The sequence below is a fragment of the Bacillus rossius genome, chromosome 3 (genome assembly GCF_032445375.1).
Source record: "Bacillus rossius redtenbacheri isolate Brsri chromosome 3, Brsri_v3, whole genome shotgun sequence".
Taxonomy (NCBI): Eukaryota; Metazoa; Arthropoda; class Insecta; order Phasmatodea; family Bacillidae; genus Bacillus; species Bacillus rossius.
Genome location: NC_086332.1, coordinates 49,962,879 through 49,982,107, shown reverse-complemented (window position 1 = coordinate 49,982,107; position 19,229 = coordinate 49,962,879). Strand labels below are relative to the sequence as shown.

General features: G+C 35.0%; 1 protein-coding gene and 1 long non-coding RNA gene across 4 annotated transcripts; one reads left to right on the top strand and one right to left on the bottom strand.

Annotated features, from left to right (window-relative positions):
- Positions 1-1,650: 1,650 nt before the first annotated feature.
- LOC134530660 (uncharacterized) lies at positions 1,651-10,064 on the top strand. 3 transcript variants are annotated; one of them, XM_063365697.1, is made up of 5 exons: positions 1,651-2,092; positions 3,734-3,867; positions 5,874-6,048; positions 7,492-7,573; positions 9,445-10,064. In XM_063365697.1, exons 1-5 carry the CDS (start codon positions 1,999-2,001, stop codon positions 9,533-9,535), a joined length of 576 nt encoding a protein of 191 aa, XP_063221767.1. In that variant the 5' UTR covers positions 1,651-1,998; the 3' UTR covers positions 9,536-10,064. The 3 variants fall into 3 exon arrangements, with proteins under 3 accessions (XP_063221767.1, XP_063221768.1, XP_063221769.1); XM_063365698.1 differs by having other exon boundaries at positions 1,918-2,092; positions 5,934-6,048; XM_063365699.1 differs by lacking the exon at positions 1,651-2,092 and adding an exon at positions 2,106-2,537.
- A 4,055-nt stretch (positions 10,065-14,119) lies between these two features.
- On the bottom strand, positions 14,120-17,180 carry LOC134531442 (uncharacterized). Its single transcript, XR_010074996.1, has 2 exons — positions 17,007-17,180; positions 14,120-14,407 (listed from the first exon to the last, which is right to left on the bottom strand). It is a non-coding gene; the product is annotated as an uncharacterized LOC134531442 (long non-coding RNA).
- Positions 17,181-19,229: the final 2,049 nt, after the last annotated feature.

Genomic DNA, 19,229 nt, shown 5'->3' with positions numbered 1-19,229 from the left:
TCATTTCAGGAATTAGGTCTAGGAGATTTTCTGTAACGTGAGAGTTTTCTACCTGCTAACACTTGGCTGTAGGCCTACCGTTAGGTAGGAAAAAAAAGTGTCATAATAATTTGCGGAAAGACGTATGTTGGCTAATATACATTTCAATTGGATGATGTCATGATAAGCTAATGAAAAGATACTTGTATATATTAATTGTTTTATATAAATCAACATGTGTGTGCAATACGAAGCATTACATGATTTTTTAATATATTCTATCTTTTTTTGACGTACATGAAATATAAAAATTGGTTTATGTTGAATTTATGATGACGTAGGTGATTATATAATTCAATATGTATGGTAAATCTAAGAATTATTTTCAATGAATATGATTTTATGCGACACATTCTTTATTTACTTGTTACATCCAGCAGTCACCAACATGTACTCCAAAAGTAATCAATGATATCTTCAACAATTTAACGATATGGATTGTGTACTGTAATGCCCCCTGTGGAAGTGTACCCACTTTACTATGATAATAAATGAGCCACTTTACAGTTACAGATTAATAATTCTCTCTGTCATGCGCTTCTGAATCTATAATGGGCGCCAGTACCCCAAGTTACCCAACTAAATTGTTTATTACATAGAAGAATAAGTTTAATACTAATTATAATATGTTTATTATTTAACATAAAAAAATAAATGACAAACCAGGTTGCTTACACTTGTGAATAAAAGGGAAACAACATATTATTTAGCTAATAAAATAACGTTGGGCACAACAGATACAAAAGTTCATTAGTTAGGAGATAAAAAAAAATAATTTAGCTAGTTCAGTATTCGTCGGTTCGCATGAAATTCAAAATCTTTCAGGACTTATGAGTGAAGTCATACAAAACATTAATTGTGCCATAATTCCAAGAAAACTAGAGGCTTTAATATGATTCAAAGACGATTGACTTAAAACAATTAGCTTAATCAGACAGCAGATGGTCACTAACACAATTCGTGACTATGATTCGGTGACGCGGCAGTTCAGTATTTAACATAGCATATCGTCATACCTGATGATTTGACGATATATGGTTTTCATATAGAGCCCCAATATAACCAATACTCTCAGAGCTTCACCGAAGCTCGGGGCGTATTTTTCTCGCCAATACGAGAGACGTAGCGATGCTATATAATATTTAAAATGTCACGTCGGCAAGGCCCGACGCGACAACACACACAAGCCACAATATGGCACCCCGAAGTTTTTTTCTTATCTTACAAAAATTAATAGCGTCTCTAACAATAATGTATTTAAAAGATCCGCCGATCTATCGGCCAATCACCGGCCTTGAATTAAGCATTTAAAATATATTACATTTAACATTATTAACATAGAGAAAGGTTTCAAAGCTCAAATAAGTATCCAAAACAAATATAGAAGTTAATTAACATGAAAGATATATAAATTTGGCACAAATAAAAACGTAAACAAATACTGAAAACATAAATAAATTATTTAAATTAAAGATTCAGTGTTTTATGATCTGATGTAGTATCACAGTACGTGTACTAATGTGTATTGCTTTTCAATAAATGTATAAACAAGCCTACAATTAAGGCTTGTCAGCACAAGTTTTATATATTTAAGAAAACAAAAATAAATTTTAAAAATTTATCACTTAGGAAAGATATCTCCGCAACAATTTTCTGGGTTGACGCTATGTTTTATTTCTTTTAACATTGAAATGAATATAAAAAAAATGTCTCTTCACGAGACGCGGCTACTGGAAGTTCACTTTGATAAACTCAGCTCTAGGCCTGTTCCAGCACACAAGGAAACTCATAATTTAAAAAGTTCTTTGCCGTATTCATAAGTTCACAACCACAGCAATTTAGTAATTGTATTTCGTGTCAATTACAATAGAATATATATATATATTTTAAATCGGCATGTACAATAACACTGAATTGTTTTAGTGTATGTAACGATTATTTTAGGATGCCAGAACCTTCATGGGTTACAACCTGCTGGGCTCGTCCATGTTCGTGCGCCTCGGCAGATATATAGAGAGCTGCCAAGGATTTCCAGTCCGAATTGACGTTAACAGTAAGTAGACTCAAGGATGTGCCATTCCCTTAAAGAGTTCTTTATTTTTGGCGTGACAGTGTAATAAAAAATAAATAAACTAACTTTTGGCTTAGTAATTGTGATATAATTATTATCGAGTCTTGTCCTTTTTTAGTGCTTCCAAAATGTGGTGAATAGGCAAAGTAAATGAAATAAATATCAGTACCCATTATTTCGCAGCAAAAACCATGGAGGTGTAAGAATCTAAGTATTTTTTTGCGAGCAATATTTTTTTTTCTCTTATATTACAATGTGTGTATTTAAAGCCCAGTCGTTTAGGGTTGGCAGCATCAATGATTTTCAGGAGGAGCTATTTACATCACTTTTTATTGTTAAGTCTTCTCTAACAGATCTTGAACATTTGTACTCCACGTACGAACAGGACATTTCTGTGACATTTCGCGAGATTGTTTTGGTTTTGTCTGTAAGTTAGTAAAGACGAAACATTAATAAACTCTTTTTAATTTAAAAAATTGGTTTTCTGTAAAGTCGGTTTACGGACGACAGTTTAACGTGACAACGCCATAACAAAACATTGATGAAATGATTGCATACTTTTATAAATAAAATTGAATCATTGTTATTGAATTATCACTATTTTGTATGGATAAAAAGGAGTGAAATTACATCTACAATTTGATTGATAAATTTACCTTCTTTTGCACTCATTAATTCAAATATGTTTATTACTTTAACGAAGAGATTATTTTAACTATAACATTTATACAAGTTTGCTATTTAAATACTTCCAATCTGTGTTATTCTGTTAAGGATAGGACGATGATAGGAAAAGTAGAAAACGAAAGGGAATGTTTCAAGTTTAATGTGCCTCGATGAAGTCAAATCGATGGTTGTTCAATCGAGTGGAAGAGAGATAGATGCGGCGCAAGCGTACAATGAGCGTAACGAGACACAGCGTAACGGAACCATGTGCGTAACGGGACACTTTTTCGTGCGTGCAGCCGGCGTTCATCGATTTATTAGACGTTGTCAAGTCAAAATAAAGAAAAGGCCTAGGGAAAGCCTCGTGTCCCTGGCGCTGCCACGCATACAGGCGCGCTTGCAGTACAGGTTATTTTATCTAAACCATACATTATTATATACGCAAAGTCGTAATATATGTATTGCTACTTCTAATTTATCATTTAAACAATAACATTTAACGTAATAAATTAATTTTATTTAAAAATTGTGTTACATGCCTGTTGAAAGGCATTCATAACAATTTCATACATGCAGTTACATGTCATTAATACTTTTAGTTGTACTTTGATTTCGCAAAACGTTTACCTACCTCCTTTGTCTATATTTATATGAACCGTCTTTTCTAACGATATTCTGACCAGTTATCAGCAAGAAATATCAGATTTAAATTCATATCGACACTGGACATGGCAATCATTGTGGCAATATCTCTTGAAATCTGAGTGAAATTAAATTGTAGGTTTGAATGAAGTACCTACCTAGTTACCATGGGAGAAATACAAGTATACAAATTCTACCAAAATTATATGCAACCTTTGAAATAGATATCAATTCTTTATGTACCTAACTTATGGTTATGTCAATTTGCAAGAGCTATAAGTAATTTTATATATGATGTACTTTCTACTTTTCCAGAGAGAGGCAAGCAGATGTATCACAACTGCACTGGAGGGGCAACAGTGAAATTGTGTGTACAAAAAATAAAACACAACAAATCGTTGTTTCAAAAAGCACGCGTGTTTTTGATGGTGGGACTGAACGATGTGCTGGTAAGTACATATCGTGATAAGGCGATGTTATTTAATGCCTCTGGATGAAGGCACTCATAAGATAGCTTGCTCACGTTAAGCGCGCACTTCGCGTGAATACGTTGGAGTTAAAAGGAGCATACATATATAAATGACTAACAAAATAAAATGTATTACTTTGTTACAAGAAATAAAAAAAATTACACAATTATACTGTATAACGTTAGATACGCCAAATCGTTAAGAGTACATAATTAGATTAATAATGTACATAGAGTAATGGTAGGCTAATAATAAATTGTTCTTACTTTTCTTAGTCACTTAAATGAAACACATATCATTTAATACTTATTGCCAGGGTGTTTGCAGCAATTCCATGTAAGGAAATACTTTTAAATCGGGCTTCAGTCAAGATTGTCAAGTTCCGCCAGCAAAACGCTTTGCTGAATACCATGCCTTCAGTTCTATGAATTAGCACTCACACAATCATGTGTATCTTCTTACTATACTCCTTGTTAAGTATGTTTGTTACGTTGCATGGTAGTTGCACATAGATGCGCGTGCAATTCAAATTTGCATGGACCTTTCCGTTTGTAACTTTGCAGAGGTTGTGTTTCAGAACTGATATTCCTTAACAAAAAATACTTGTTTCAGCATTCCTTGCACCCCATTATATCTATGCCCAAAAATTACCGGACACCCAGTTATATAAAGCGCATCAAAGTTAATCGACCTTTATTTCGAGTGAATTTTTTTTAAATATCTGCTAAGCTTTATTTCATTAATTAGTACCGTTCCCTGTTTTACGAGGAATTAAACTTCCAATAAATACAAAAACCAGCTACGAACTATCCTTATTAATTTAGTAACAACATCGGGTGTCGATACCTTTGTAAGCTTTGTTTTGCGTAAATTACATTTGTTTGAACTCTTTTTGCAGTTTCAGCCTCACTTTAAAGGCATATATTAATTTTTAATACATTAATAAGCAAATAATTGCGCACATAACTTGAATTGAATATTTTGGGGGAATGTTAGTCACTCATATGTTTTTTTTTTGATTAACAGAAGAATATTATGAGTTATAATCTTGACAAAACTGTAGACTGTTCAAAGTATCACAGTAGGTTCGTCATATATACTCATATATTACATTTTCCCTGCAACTGAATGTGGTTGAGGCTATGAGATGAACTGTTTTGTAGTTCGATTATTACATTGCTGCCGACCGCGAGCTAGTATAACATGCTTTTTCACCATGTTGTAATATTACTATGGTTTTTTTCCTGATATTATTATGACTTAAGTATAGCACAAATACGACTCAGTGGTAATATATTTGATTCATTTAGTGATAGGATCTGAGCAGAGTCGCAGCCACATTAACGTGACTCGTTAGCAACTATAGTCACTAACATACAAATTTGAGTAAGATGTTAATGGTTTTTAATTCTTTAACTTTCCATTTGTAAATTAGCCTGCACATCTCAATAGTGCATTATATTGGTTCTTGTCATTTGCAACGGTCGATAGCTCTGCTATAGGTTGACAGTACAATGGTAATCGGTAGGTGACCAGGATGCCAACTGAAGTGAAAATAACCAATTGCTTTGGCACAGCACTACCCCGCCAATTATACACCGAATTACCATTGAAAGGCGGTCGGCATATTACACGAGGTTCTTTAAGTCAGTTAACTGTATAAATGTCTCTATAATCAGTTTGAGAAGTTTGTTATGGTTCTATGTTTGTAACAAAAAACAAACATTAGCGGTAATCTGAATGTATTGCATATCACTTTAATTTTTTTTTGTAATCTTCCGCACCTCGTATACCTGATATTTCTTTGAAATGTTTCTCCGGGCTGTTTTTTACCATATTCGACGAAGAAAAAGTACTAATATATGTAATATTTGTCACACATGACTACGTATACGTTATGTATGTAATGTGTTTTTCCAATCGTTTTGGGGCCTTTTTTTAAGTTTTAAATGTAACTGTGAAAATGAAATAATGTGGTATTACAGAAGGGCACCCGATCTGACTATGCGGCGAGGGATTTTAAAATCCTCCTCCGGATGCTGCAGGAGAGGGAGTGTAACGTAGTGGTGATGCTGCTGCCCCCTGTGCCACGCTTCCAGCCGGGCAGCAGGCAGGAGCTGTACCGCGAGTGGCTCAACTGCCACATGCAGAGCACCGCAGGTAATATTCTACCTGGGGATCCTGTTTTTTTTCCTTCAAAAAGCATCGTATTTTTAGGACGAAGCATGACATAGAAAATTTTTTGGTAATGTTGGTTTGGTCTACCGTAAATTTGGAATATTTACTTCTCCGGCATTTGAAACCAATTGGTACCATTAACTGACAGCGGAGCTATTTGGCAAGCCAGACATTAGGAGCCATTATGTTGAAATAATAATCATGAAGTGAAACAGTTTAAACATGCAACTGCTAAATTTTAAGACACATATAATTTACATTATCAATGAATATTCGGCAACAAATTTCAATTTAAAAAAAACATTATATCTACACAAGCTTTGACTAGGAGACCAAATCAGAGAAGAAATATTTGATTAATATTCACGATTCGTGGAATGTTTACGCCACATAGTGGAAAATTTGGTACTGTTTAGTTTAGTTTTTTTTTTTTGGGGGGGGGGGGGGGGGAGAAAACATTTTATAACCCATACTTGTGCTTCCGTTTATGCATGTAACGTACAATATCCAAGGAAAGACTAGGTCAGATTACTGTGATAACACAACAGCAACTGGCCCGTATGTTTAGGGGATATTATATGTCCCAAATGCAACAGTATATTGACAAATTGCTATGTACAATATGTATGCCTTGACTGAAAAATGTTTTTCCCCGGGAATAGTACCGCCAGTTGAAAATATGCAATTGAAGGGAATAACGGTTGCTTGATAAGCTCTCTTTTAGCAAATGTTATGTAGTTAATTTATTCCGGAAAACTTATACATTGTCATCATGACTTCATGAGTCTGCGCTATGCCACCTCTAAGAAGTTCTCAGGTTGTTCGGGCTGGGCAACTGCACAGTAAAGTGGCAGAGCCATCATAGGCGTTATTGTACAGAGTGAATCCACGGGTTATTAGTATGTAATATGACTTAGGGATGAAATTTTTTTGATGTAACCACTGTGGTCCATAATAATATATTAGTGTTTCAAATGTACGGTAGGGTTAACACGTAAAACAGCGAAGAATTATTTATCAGGCTTGACAGTTTGCGGTGATAATCTCAGACAGTAACACTTAGCAGATTTATATTTTTTCGCGTGGGCAATTCCGTAAACTGTAATAAATAAATTATGAAACTGTTACAGTTTTATATTTCTTCCAAACGCCACATGTGATTAAGTTATATATCTACCTGCAGTCTAAGCTAATTTTTCGATGATTTGGAACGAATATGTGTGACAAATTAAGTGGTTCATTCACACAGGGGGAAAAGTATATGCATCGTTAAACTTTACTGCATGACAACGTTAATCGTTCTGTAGGTTAGATTTTTGTGAAGAGGTAAAAATTAATTATTTCCCAATATAATATATAGGCGTTTTTCAATTAGGTGCAGTTACGAAAGGATATTGACTAATTAATGTGATATTTTCATTTCAGAAAGCATGAACATGCGCGTAATTAACGCAGACACGATTTTTCGTAGATGGGATGGTTCCGTGAAGTCGGAGTTTTTTGAGAGGTAAGTTGAATAAAGAACTTTTGAAAATGTGATGCACTTATGGCACGGTCAGTTCTTGGAATAATGTCAGGAGGATAATAACGCCATTAGAATTATGACATGTAGTTTCCAGCTCCCTTAATATTAGCTACCATCTGTTAGTAATTCTGCTGTAAAACACTTACTTACACTGTCAATGTTTATATATTCTTAATCGTCGTTATATTTTCATACCATATATTTTTGTCTTGTCAATAAAAAAACAAACAAAAAAAAATCAATGTCATCCGAAAAGAAACGTAATTTCGTGTGTGTCGAGCAATTACACCACTGTAGCCTACATATTTATAAAAGTGGGTTAAATGTAATTAATGAATTAGGGCCTACATGTAGATTTCTTTGTTGAATTAGCCCACATCCTTATAAAAATATGTAGGAAATGTTTACTTTGTTTAATGTGGAACTTATCCATTTTATTTTTTCCGCAGGCAAGTATAAATATTAGTGTTGTATTACCTCTATAGATAAGAAACGTTTATTCAAATATATTTTATTTATAGTGAAAATTTATTTCTTACCAATTGCAGCAGTTATTTTAGTGTAACTGGTAGTGATATAGAAAGAACATAATATTGAGGTAAATTTTTATATGTTCTTTCCATTAATCTCTTTTTTAGTAAGGCTATTTATGGGCTTTGTTAATAACGTTGTCATAAGTCGGTAAGTTTGTAGGATCTATACCGTTTCCCCATCCTTAAAGTACGTCAGTTTTTTTTATCGTTCAATTGTTTGCCAGCAGGAACATTTTGTCTTTATCACTGGGCAATTGTTCTATATAGGTAACGGCTAATCTTGCTGCCGCTAGTCTTAGAAATAGGCCATTGTTTCTAATTTGTAGTCTAACAATTACGAGTATGGAATAGATGTTCGTGTTGCTTTCACTAATTTTTTGATGATAGGAATTATTTTCTTTCTTAAGATATGGATTATAAGTTATTACCCTACATATCTGTAAGTAAAGCCATGGTATGGTAAAATTTGGAAATAAGGGAAACACTTTTAATTACTACTTTTGTGTAGACTTATCATTAAATGTTTGTATAAAGCTTAGATAATAATCTCAAAATATTTTCACGAATGTTTCATCAAAACGTTTGAAATTATGACAGATTTTTGTAATTTACTGGCGTCATTCCACAAACTTACCCAATAATTTGAATGATTACTTCCATGGCACCAAATAGCGAAATATAGTGTGGTCCAAGCGTCTTGCAGCTGTTGACGCATTTGGCGAGGAGTGTGACAGGCGAGCTACATTCAGGTCAACGCGTGTTTGCATAGAATCCGGAACCCCAACTCGCAAAATGGTTTACCAGCAATTTATATAATAAAATCGACTAGAAAACGTAGAGATTCAGTATATGTTGTCGTTATATGGTCTGATCATACTATTTTCATAAAACTAAAATTTAGTTACAATTGAAATTGCATTAAAAGTAATACATTCCTGTGAAAAACTTTATGTCTACAGCTAGAAAAACTGTTTCGTAAGCTGTGTGGACTTTTATTGCACTGTTTTCTATGTATGAATGTGTGTAATATTTGTGGGATATTTTAATACTGGTGAAAATAAAAAGTTCACTGTATTAAAATAAAGTATTGATAGTCATCAAGTGAATATTAATGAATTGCACTTTACTTGATTCCGTATTCAACTTAATATTGATCCAATCTTATTTTCATAACAGTAACTGATGTTTTAATTAATTCGATGTTGATTGGGAAGCACAAAGTCAAATATATGTATATAGCTAAATACTTAAAATAATAACTTCTTTATAATTTCTGAGTTATACGTTAGTACTTGAGTGGTTTAATGCGTTTATTTTCAGGTTCATGGGTGCTGAAAGGAGACCTGACAACATTCACTGGAACGAAAAAGGGATGAAGGCACTTGTGCATTTCCTGAAGAAATGTTTGTAAATATTACAATTACACGAATTACATACATATTGATAATGCCGAATGAGGACTTTAAATATACACACATGAATACTTGCACATATATGTATAGTAATTGAAAGAAAATGTTTGTTTCAATGTCTCCCCTGTGAATAATAAATGAATTATATTATTAAATATCCGTGTTATTTGTGGATTTAACTAGGAAAACCTGCATTATTTTGTAATTATTTATAGGTAGGTATAAAAAAGTACAATTTATCTTAAAATCTTATGAATTATCATACCTCTAATGTTAAATTTTACTCTTGTACAGATTGCACATTGTATCTAAGTAACACAATTGAGATGTCACAGTTATGCTAATTAATACTTATTAATTTGTTTCGACAATGTGTTTTCGATTCCTTTGACTTCTTGCAAATGGGTTATACATAAATTATTACTACAGAGACGTCCCTAAGTAGGTTACCTTGGAAAAGTTCTGACGTCAGCGTGTGTGGTGGTGTTAGTGAAACTTTAATAAAATATTGTATATTAAAAAAGTGCATGACATGGTGTATTATTGTTTTATTTCGAAACATTATTAACCCCCATTAATGAGTACAACATGGTAATGTGCTTAAAAAATGTGTTAACTCTGGAGTGTGAGAGAAGTTATTTCCTGGCGGGCCGTCAAATCGTCCGGTTTTAGGTTCGAGCAGAACTGGCAACACTGCGACTCTCAGCCCTGTTCTGCGCGTGTCTAAAGCCAGCCAGGAGCGTCGATAAACCCCCCTGAACAGCCTGACTCGAATGACAATTGATATTTTTTCCTAACCTCAGTTAATCTAGGCTGTGTGGGAGGGGTCCAGGTTAGGATAGGACCTAGGCGTGTCTCAGGGCAAGCCCTATACACTCTGCACATGCGAGTTTTAACAATGCAGGGAGAGGTCGCGTGCAATCGTGTTGCTAATTGGGGTTTATTGGCCAGTCATGGCTGCTATTTGCGCCATGACTGATGCCCCTTTGGTTGCTCTAGTCAAAAGCTAGCTAAGGTGACCCAGGTAAACCCACCATGGACAGAGGGAAAACGCTTGACCGGACATGCGGTGCTCAATTAACATGCATTGAAGCCAGCAGGTAAACACTGGACAAGAGGGAAAATGGTACAGGTTAGAAGTGTGGGGCGGGGCAGAAAACTACCAAGCAGTTGGGAGCTTGGGCCTTGCATCCCGCATTAAATTGTTGAGCGTACTGGGTTGCAATTTCCGGCAGACTTTAGTCGTCGGCCCGCCCAGCTGCGGTGGAAAGAGGAAGGGCCGAGAGCCGAGGTACTCTGCGACGGCGGACGCACGACGATCACAGGCAGTCTGGCGAGTCACAATCTTCACTTTACCTCTTCCAGTCCGCAGCCAACTACTTTTCAAGCCAGGGTGAAGGTAGGTCCGCGGCTCGAATGAAGTATCTTGATACGTTGGCCCCTCTTGTCCCCGGAATTCCCGCAGGTCGGCTAAAAGGCCACACTTTCCTGGGGCTACCGCTGGCTCCAACAGGGCCCTCGAATTGAAGTTCGCCGCCACATTTTCCTGCCGAGTTCCGCCGGTGCTTTTCAATTCTGTTGCGCACGCGGCACCTGTGCACCTCGAGATACCCCCGAGAGCTTTCGCCGACGAGACTGATTTCTACTGCGTGCCGATCAACATCTAGACTGCCTGCGAACGACGAGCGCCCTATTACAGACCCCGCCGAGCCGGTCAATTTGTCCGCGGTCTGCTATTCTGATATATTCACAGCCGACACAGCGAGGTTGCTACCCTCGTGCTGGGCAACCCGCGGGACGCGACTGGTAGCAGCTGGCACAGCACCTCGCCCTCGGAGCACTCACAAGCAACCATGCACTGCCAGCCCTCGGTGACCCAACAGGCCGACAGCCCGCAGGAGCGGTGCTCACACCTCGAGAGACTAGACCAGTGACCGCTGGTTCCAGACTCGCAGACACTTATACTGGCGGAGCAGGTGGTCGGGCAGTTGTTCACGAAGGGTTTGTTCACACTTTACCAATATTAAAGACATTTGTTAGAATAGAAACTTTTAGTGTCTGAACGCGCCCTTGAGGAGATTGGTGCACCAGGTCAATGTTCAGACACGAGAGATAGGATTATAACTATAATTACAGGTGTAATTACTGGTAAGTTTATGTATTTACAATTCTAATTTTGATAAACGAGCTCTTACTAAATAACGTGATATTCATTTGCTCATTTAAAGGCATTCACGTTTCATTTGTATTTTAAACGTCTGGGAATCTGTCGTCTGAAGGAATGGCATTATTTCAGTCACAAAAGTGGTTCAGGAAGTTCAGGCGACGCGTAATATAGGCAACCACGAGTTTTTCAACGCATCTTCTTTATCCGCCTTCGCTCAGCGCCAGAGCTTTGTTGACACGAAGGGCTGACGAGAAAATAGGGAAGTCAAGAGGGTGGGACAGGTTGTCCGTAATGGTGTTGGAGGGGGCTGAGGGGTTATAATCCACCAGGGTTCGCACCAGAAAGGCCTCGGTAGGATGTCGAGATTTTTTTAAAATTATTTGCATAGGATGAAAATGACAACTCTATTGTTACTAGAATTCATAGGAAACCTTACAAGTCATGCGATAGGCACATTTCACTTTTACAGTTAATGCAACAGTACCATTTATAGTCTGTAGATTATATTTCTGTGGTTGTGGGGTTTAAAATATGTTAACGTTTTGGTGTGTATGTTACATACATGTCTGTCCCACACACAGAAAGTGTTTTGTTTTTATTATAAATAACTTTTTTAATTATTATTATTTGTTGACATTTTTATGTTTTGTTCTATTGTTGTGTATTTGGACGTATTTACGACTACCATACTCTATGGCGTAGCCCAAGTGACTTTGAAGTTCAATTAGCAAGACCCCTCTAGGGAGCAATTGACTTAAACGGCAAATTGAACTTTTTATACATAATTTGTATAACAAAACTTTCATTGTTGAAAAATCCAGTTTTAAATTTAAGACATTTTAGCATATTAAGTTGTATTGTTAAGTGTCTGTATTTTGTTTTGACGTGATAATTAAGTCAACAATCAGTGTGTCTCGGCCAATGAGAGGCCATGTTACTTAAGATAAGCGTCATTACTAATTAACGGAAAAAAGTCTTGGAATAACGACGGCGTTGGATAGATAGCCCGGGTTTCAATCCCCTGAAAAATGAGAAATATCTACAAGCTAAGTAGATTATCCTATTACTAGGATGTTTTAAATCGTCGTCTAAATATAAGTTACATATTGTTTAATTAGGGCACGTTCTGTATGACGTGTATTTAGGAGTGAATTACCGTGAGTAAAATACCGACTCATGATGCTATCCTGAGTGAACTGTTTTATACATACACGTAATTTGATATTGTCGACGAACATATAAACATTGAATTTTACGCCGAACACATTAAAGACTTATTGAAATAAACAACAGTTAAAGCCAATTACGTATCCTGATCTTCACTTTAATTAGTTTTACACCCAGAGGTGAAATGAGACGGAGTTCTCACGATGCTCTACCGCAATTTACACATTGAATTCAGCCGCGGTACGTTAAAATTAACTTGAATTACGAACATAATAAATAAACATTATTATTTTTATTTCACACTAATTTACGATTGTAGATTGAGAGCAACAGACTTAATTAATTTGAACGGTATGAACTTTTGTTGTGTTTCATCATGTGTGCAACATACCTCCAGCTACTTAAGAAAACATGATGGTATACCACTGGTCCAACCAATAAGCATATATATCTTATTTGATTAAAGATTAATTGTTTTAATCTTATGTTATCTTGTTGTTATTTTACAGTGTATATGTTTGTTTTTCCTTAATGACCTTAATTTACATGTTGCCAATCTCATGTTAACCCTAGATTTGGAGTGTGAAATTATTCTAATTTTTTTTCTCTTATGTACCACATTACATAAGGGTGGCGCCCAGAGACATATTTAAATTTAATCAAAGAGTCTATACTCGACAGAGTAATTAAAAATCCGGAGAGTTAATGAACTATACACTGCACATAGTAGTATCAGTATTAGTATTATTCTTTACATTATTATAGCTAACTACATTTCGTAAAGCAACCAACCAATCAAGGAGAAAGTACTAGAGATAAGTTCAGAGTAACACAATTCTGACTTTTTTTTTGTGTTTTTGCACCAAATTATCAATAGTTCTTTTCAAAAAAAAATATCCCAACTAGCTCTAACAAAAGATCCTTGTTATCTCAGAGTTACCACTGGTTTGTTTTGTACGCTACAGGATATTGCTTTTATAAATGAATATTGATAACATTCAGCCTTCTGTTCTATTAAACAAAATAAGTGTAGTAAACTGTCTTCGTGGCATGAATCATATGCACAGCTATGATAATTATTTACTTAGCTGAACAACACAATCTTTCTGGCTTCCCTAGAAATAATATAAATATTCGCAAACTATAAAACCCAACCACTCACTATTTTTTGATTAATGGGCGCACTATAATAAGTTTTACCCTCGGGAATATTTATGTTGAAATAAAATTCACATCATGAACCATGTTGCACTTTCAAATATTTATACAGCTCCCACTGTAGTGCTGTAGACTACAATTATTCAGTACAATACAGCAATTTGTCCTCATCACTCTTACATATCATTTTATTTTGCACATTCATCATGCAGGATCATATTCCCTTATTTTTAATCAGGAACTCCTCCTTCACCAAAATCCAAAGCATACACCTAAATAGATAACGTTTTGCAAAACAAACAAGAAATAATATTCATAGACAATTTACACAAGGTTATAGGGGGGGTGTAGAGGAAACCTAGACAGCGATGCACGTGTCCTGGAAACAAAGAAAATAACATGTTAAAAAATTAGTCTATAATTGAATTCTTGCACACAGTTAGAGTCGGCTATACTAAACAACATATTAAAGTTCTACCACCATATATTTTATGAGTTACAAAGAAAAAGTATAGTTAAAACCTAGACGACAGCATCCTACATCGTCCATTAAGATGCTTCTTACTAACGCAGTTACTACTGTATAAACTCTAGTTAAAGAAATCCAAAATATTAGTGAAATGATTTTGTACACAACAGTGTTATGGAAATCCAAAAGTTTCATTATTAAAATGAATTATAAATTGATAAAATTTTCAAATGAGTTGTTTTGTTTCAGTTCCAGAAATAAAAATTTGATTTCCTTAAAACAAAGGAATCGATTTCGAAATCATATAAATATTTTTTTTTATTGATTTAGCTGTATTTTTTCAAAGAATCAAGTATTCTGATCACTAAAGTGGCCCATGCATTGTCAAGTCCACCGTACCGCGACGATATGTGGACCGCAGCAATACCGCGCAGCATTCGTCACACTCGAGATTGATGACCAAATATTTAACAATGTGAGTGTTTGGTTTATTAAGAGATCACTGCGAACACATATAGTTTATCTGATTGAGTACACTTGATTTATGTTCATGGAAGTAGGACTTGCCCTAGTGAAAGATTTTTGATTTAGACTTATAAATCGTAGTTTTACCAATTCGTTTGAGCTGATCAACAGAAACACCTAAAAACAATATATACGTATTTATAATGCAAATATGTTTAAATGACGCCAAGTCAACTGTACTTGTAATAGGTACCCCAAGCAGGATTTAAAATTGGTATACCATTTTTTAAAAAGTTTGTATGGATTGTGAATACAATATCACTATTTATGTTACAGTTATATACTATAAATGTTGAACACACTTCTCTACATTGTAGATGAGGAATGATATGGTAAGAGAAAAATACTCTTCCAGTTTAAATTTTTAAAGATGCATGTTTTGTTTAGAAGAATAAATTAAACGACTCAGAAGAAAATGTTTTAGAGAGTAACGTATTCATATGAAATAAATACCAAACTGAATGAATACATTTTTAATACAAATATATGACTAATACTACCGCTTATGTTTTGGTCGATCTTTAATATACAAGAACTACATCAAGGTTGTGATGCCAAATAGAAAATAAAGACCTATCTATCTAGTGTGGGTACGTGTTACAACTAGGAAACAATCTGTTCTGGTGTGATAATTCGTGTGATAAAAAAATCGTAATTGTTTTCGCATCTGCTTGCAGTGCGTCAATGAAGCAGTTATCTAGTGTTCCAACTTATTAAGTAAGGCCTATATATAACATTGGTTAACGTGTACTAGGTATAGTCATTGGTCTCCCGCGCAACATGCAATATAGCCTACCTCGTTTCTTTTTGAAATTATAACATGAGACATATAAATTTCAACCATATATCCTGAATAGATATATATTTGATATTTATATTTCGAGAAAATATTTTCCCAGCGATAGAAAACTAGTAGTTTTCTGACCTGATGTTTTACGCACGAGGGCCTACCAACAAATAAAAGACGGAGTGTCTTCAATGATCTGACCAACCAAACCCGAAGTAGGTACGAATAAATGGAATGTCAAGTGTAAACGAAACTCATACAAAATTCTAATATCCCTCACAAGTTGATAGTAATTAATATTATTTATCTTAATTATTTTTACTTTCAGTTAATTTTTCCAATATTATTTCCTATCATTTTTTGGTAGAAATAATTTCATTAGGTTTGTGTGGATGTTCAATTTTGGGAGCGCTTGTCATATATTTTTCTACCTACACACATACATATGTATATATAGCGCACTTTCTTCATTTATTTCAAAACTTACTAATATAATTCTAACCATAAAACATAAAACTGTTGTAGCATCTAAATAATGAACTGGTCACCCACACATTCTTGCCAATATGCGACTTCTTTGTTCCCCAGGCTCGTGCAAATAACTATGTATTTTTATTCGAGCGAAATTTTTATCGTATGATTACAAGCTAAACTGGGATAAGTTGTCGTTACAAACATCGGATTTGTCAAACGAACTTTGGAATTTTTTAGAATAATCCTGTTAGATGTGTGTGTGTGTGTGGTTACACACAGATTGTATATATTTTTTTAATACACAAACAATATCCTTTGAAGTTTCTTCAGTGCATGTAAAAATGACTGATAGGGCAGCCAAATAAATATTATCTACTTACGAAGTAAAAATAGAAGTGTCCTGTGCACTTAGTGAAAATGAACTGAAGTACCTATAAGAAAGAACGGATAAGTAAAGACGAACAAAAATGAGATAGTATAAATCTCAATATATGCTGTGGCAAATTTTGTTTGATAAACAGACTTCTTCGATTATAAAATTATTTTCATTTGTTGAAAAATGCAGGACGCATAAACACATAGTCGTGTCACAATAACTTGTATCAACCTTGATAAACTTTTAAGCATTTCAATGTTGCAGCTATGAACGCATTCTCACCAGGGCATTTTTAATGAGTAAATACGTACAGCTTTTTTGGTCAGGCATTTTCTTGAATTACTTACTGCTTAGGTACATTGCCTATGAACATAGATGTTGCAAACGCTGCTGCAGATAATTTTTCTTGTGAACCACAGCCTATAACTGCATAAATCGAACTCAACCGTTGTGCAAAAATTCAGCTTTGAAGATTTTTCTACGTGTGAATTTTTAGGTCCTTATTCTTGCACATACCGAACATAGCCATAGTCCAGGAATGAACGAGAAAAAATGGCACAAACTTGTGAAAAATTTATCCAAATCTTTTTTTTTAAGTGTTAGAGTCGACTATGATTTATAACATACCAAATAATTACTGCCGTACACCTTGGGCAGCACACTGAAATAATGCAGTAAGTCTATGACGGTGTTTTACACCAGCCAGTAAAATTTTTACCATACACGCAGTTTATACCGTAGACTATCGTAAAACTATTGAATTATTCTAGAAACTTTATTATACACATTCATGTGAGAAATCCAAGTATTAATACAATATGTGGTAAATACCGAAAAATGTTAATAATTGTTTTAATCATTCATAGGAAAAAATATTCAATACATTTATATGAAAGGTTTTCCTAAGCCCTTAAGATTTAAGGCGGTATAACTATAAATAGGCTAGTGCAATTAGTTGAATTACTAGAGTAACATACGCGTTGGAGTGTGTGCCGTTCTGTAGCGGTGCTCTGGCTGCAGCAAGCCGGCGCGACGGGCATTACACGCGAACATGGTGGCCAAGTTCAGAAGTTAGTGTATTAATTTTGTTTTGGTCATGTTTCGAATAGGTTACATTTATCCGATTTGGTATCTGCAGATATTGGCAGTCCTAAGGTAATATTTTAATTATAGGCATTTATGAAATATAAGCCAATTTTCAGCTTATGTGACGGTTTTTTGCCAAGCACAAATCCTCTGAAGACTGCTTACACACTCATCAGGATTCTTGTAGACTCCCACTACGGAGTATGTTTCGCCGGTGTGCTAGTGGTCTAATGTGTGCGTGCATAGCACTGCGCCATTTTAGTTTTAATCCATTGCATTCCGTACCCGACCATTTTGCCTTCCAAGAGAAACCTGTGAATGCATACTACCACAGAGGAAGCGTCTGTCTCTTACGTCATACAGTAGAACAGGTGTACAGTTATCCAATGCATGGCCAGATGTACTGCGATCGCAGGTCATGTGGACTTCCCGCTTTGCATTAGGCGTCCTGTACCTCGGGCCTCTCGGTTGCAAAGTTCTCTAAATAAAAATATAAATAATAGTTTCAAAAACTAAAAACACGCTTTATATAGAAAACCAAACTAAAAAATAGAAAATAAATTTTAATAAATTTGAATTAAGAATAGTGTAAATTGTTTCAGATGACATTTGATGTGTAATTTAAGAATTAGTATCAAATATGAATATTTGAGCGTGTTTGCGCCTTAAGGTGGATAGGAATACAACATTTAAAATATTTATATTATGAATGGGTTTAGGAAATACGAGAATATCCAGCAAACCCATTCGGTCACCAAAACGTGATTCAAACAGCCAACAATGGCACTTATATTCAATTAATTTGCATTTGTCTTGACACACCAAGCCAAACACAAAGTACGTACATATAAACAAATAGTGAAAAGTCTGGCGGTTGGCGTTTGTTTAAAGCTCCGTCACTAACGACAAAGTCCCAACCGATGACGGAGGCCTCTTTTCAAAAAAAAATTAAAAAAAAGTTTGGTGTGGAAAAGAGGAGCATGTTAGAATAGCCAGACACATCGCCTAACATGCTGGAGAAACCTCACCAAACGAATAAGAGGGGAAAAAATCCTTTATGAAAACAAAATATAGCATTAACCGATAATGAAAAACAAAATTAAGGGAAAACAGCAGTAACATTTAGCAAAAAGTAAATAGTTGTAAAAAAAAATAGCTGTTTGCCTAATCAATTCCAATTATAAAAATTATTTCGTTAACACGTACAAAAAAAAGTGATATCACTTACTTCAACTCTCGCACATTTACATCACTGCAATTAACTTTCACAGAAGACTAAAAGAGTAATGATAGTTATGATTATTATTTTTACTGGAGCCCCGATGAACCAAAAAATAATATAGTACACTTGATACACGCATTGCCATTCGTAAGAGCATCACTGCACTAACATATAAATACCAACATTTATTATGTTCTTATTCTTTATTAGGGTCCCGGTGGACCAACAAATATTATAGTACACTTGATACACGCATTGCCAT

Coding starts and splice junctions, on each gene's coding strand:
- LOC134530660 (XM_063365697.1), top strand. CDS start 1,999: ATGGGTTACAACCTGCTGGGCTCGTCCATGTTCGTGCGCCTCGGCAGA. Junction 3,868..5,873: donor TGGGACTGAACGATGTGCTG/GTAAGTACATAT, acceptor GTGGTATTACAG/AAGGGCACCCGATCTGACTA. Junction 7,574..9,444: donor AAGTCGGAGTTTTTTGAGAG/GTAAGTTGAATA, acceptor GTTTATTTTCAG/GTTCATGGGTGCTGAAAGGA.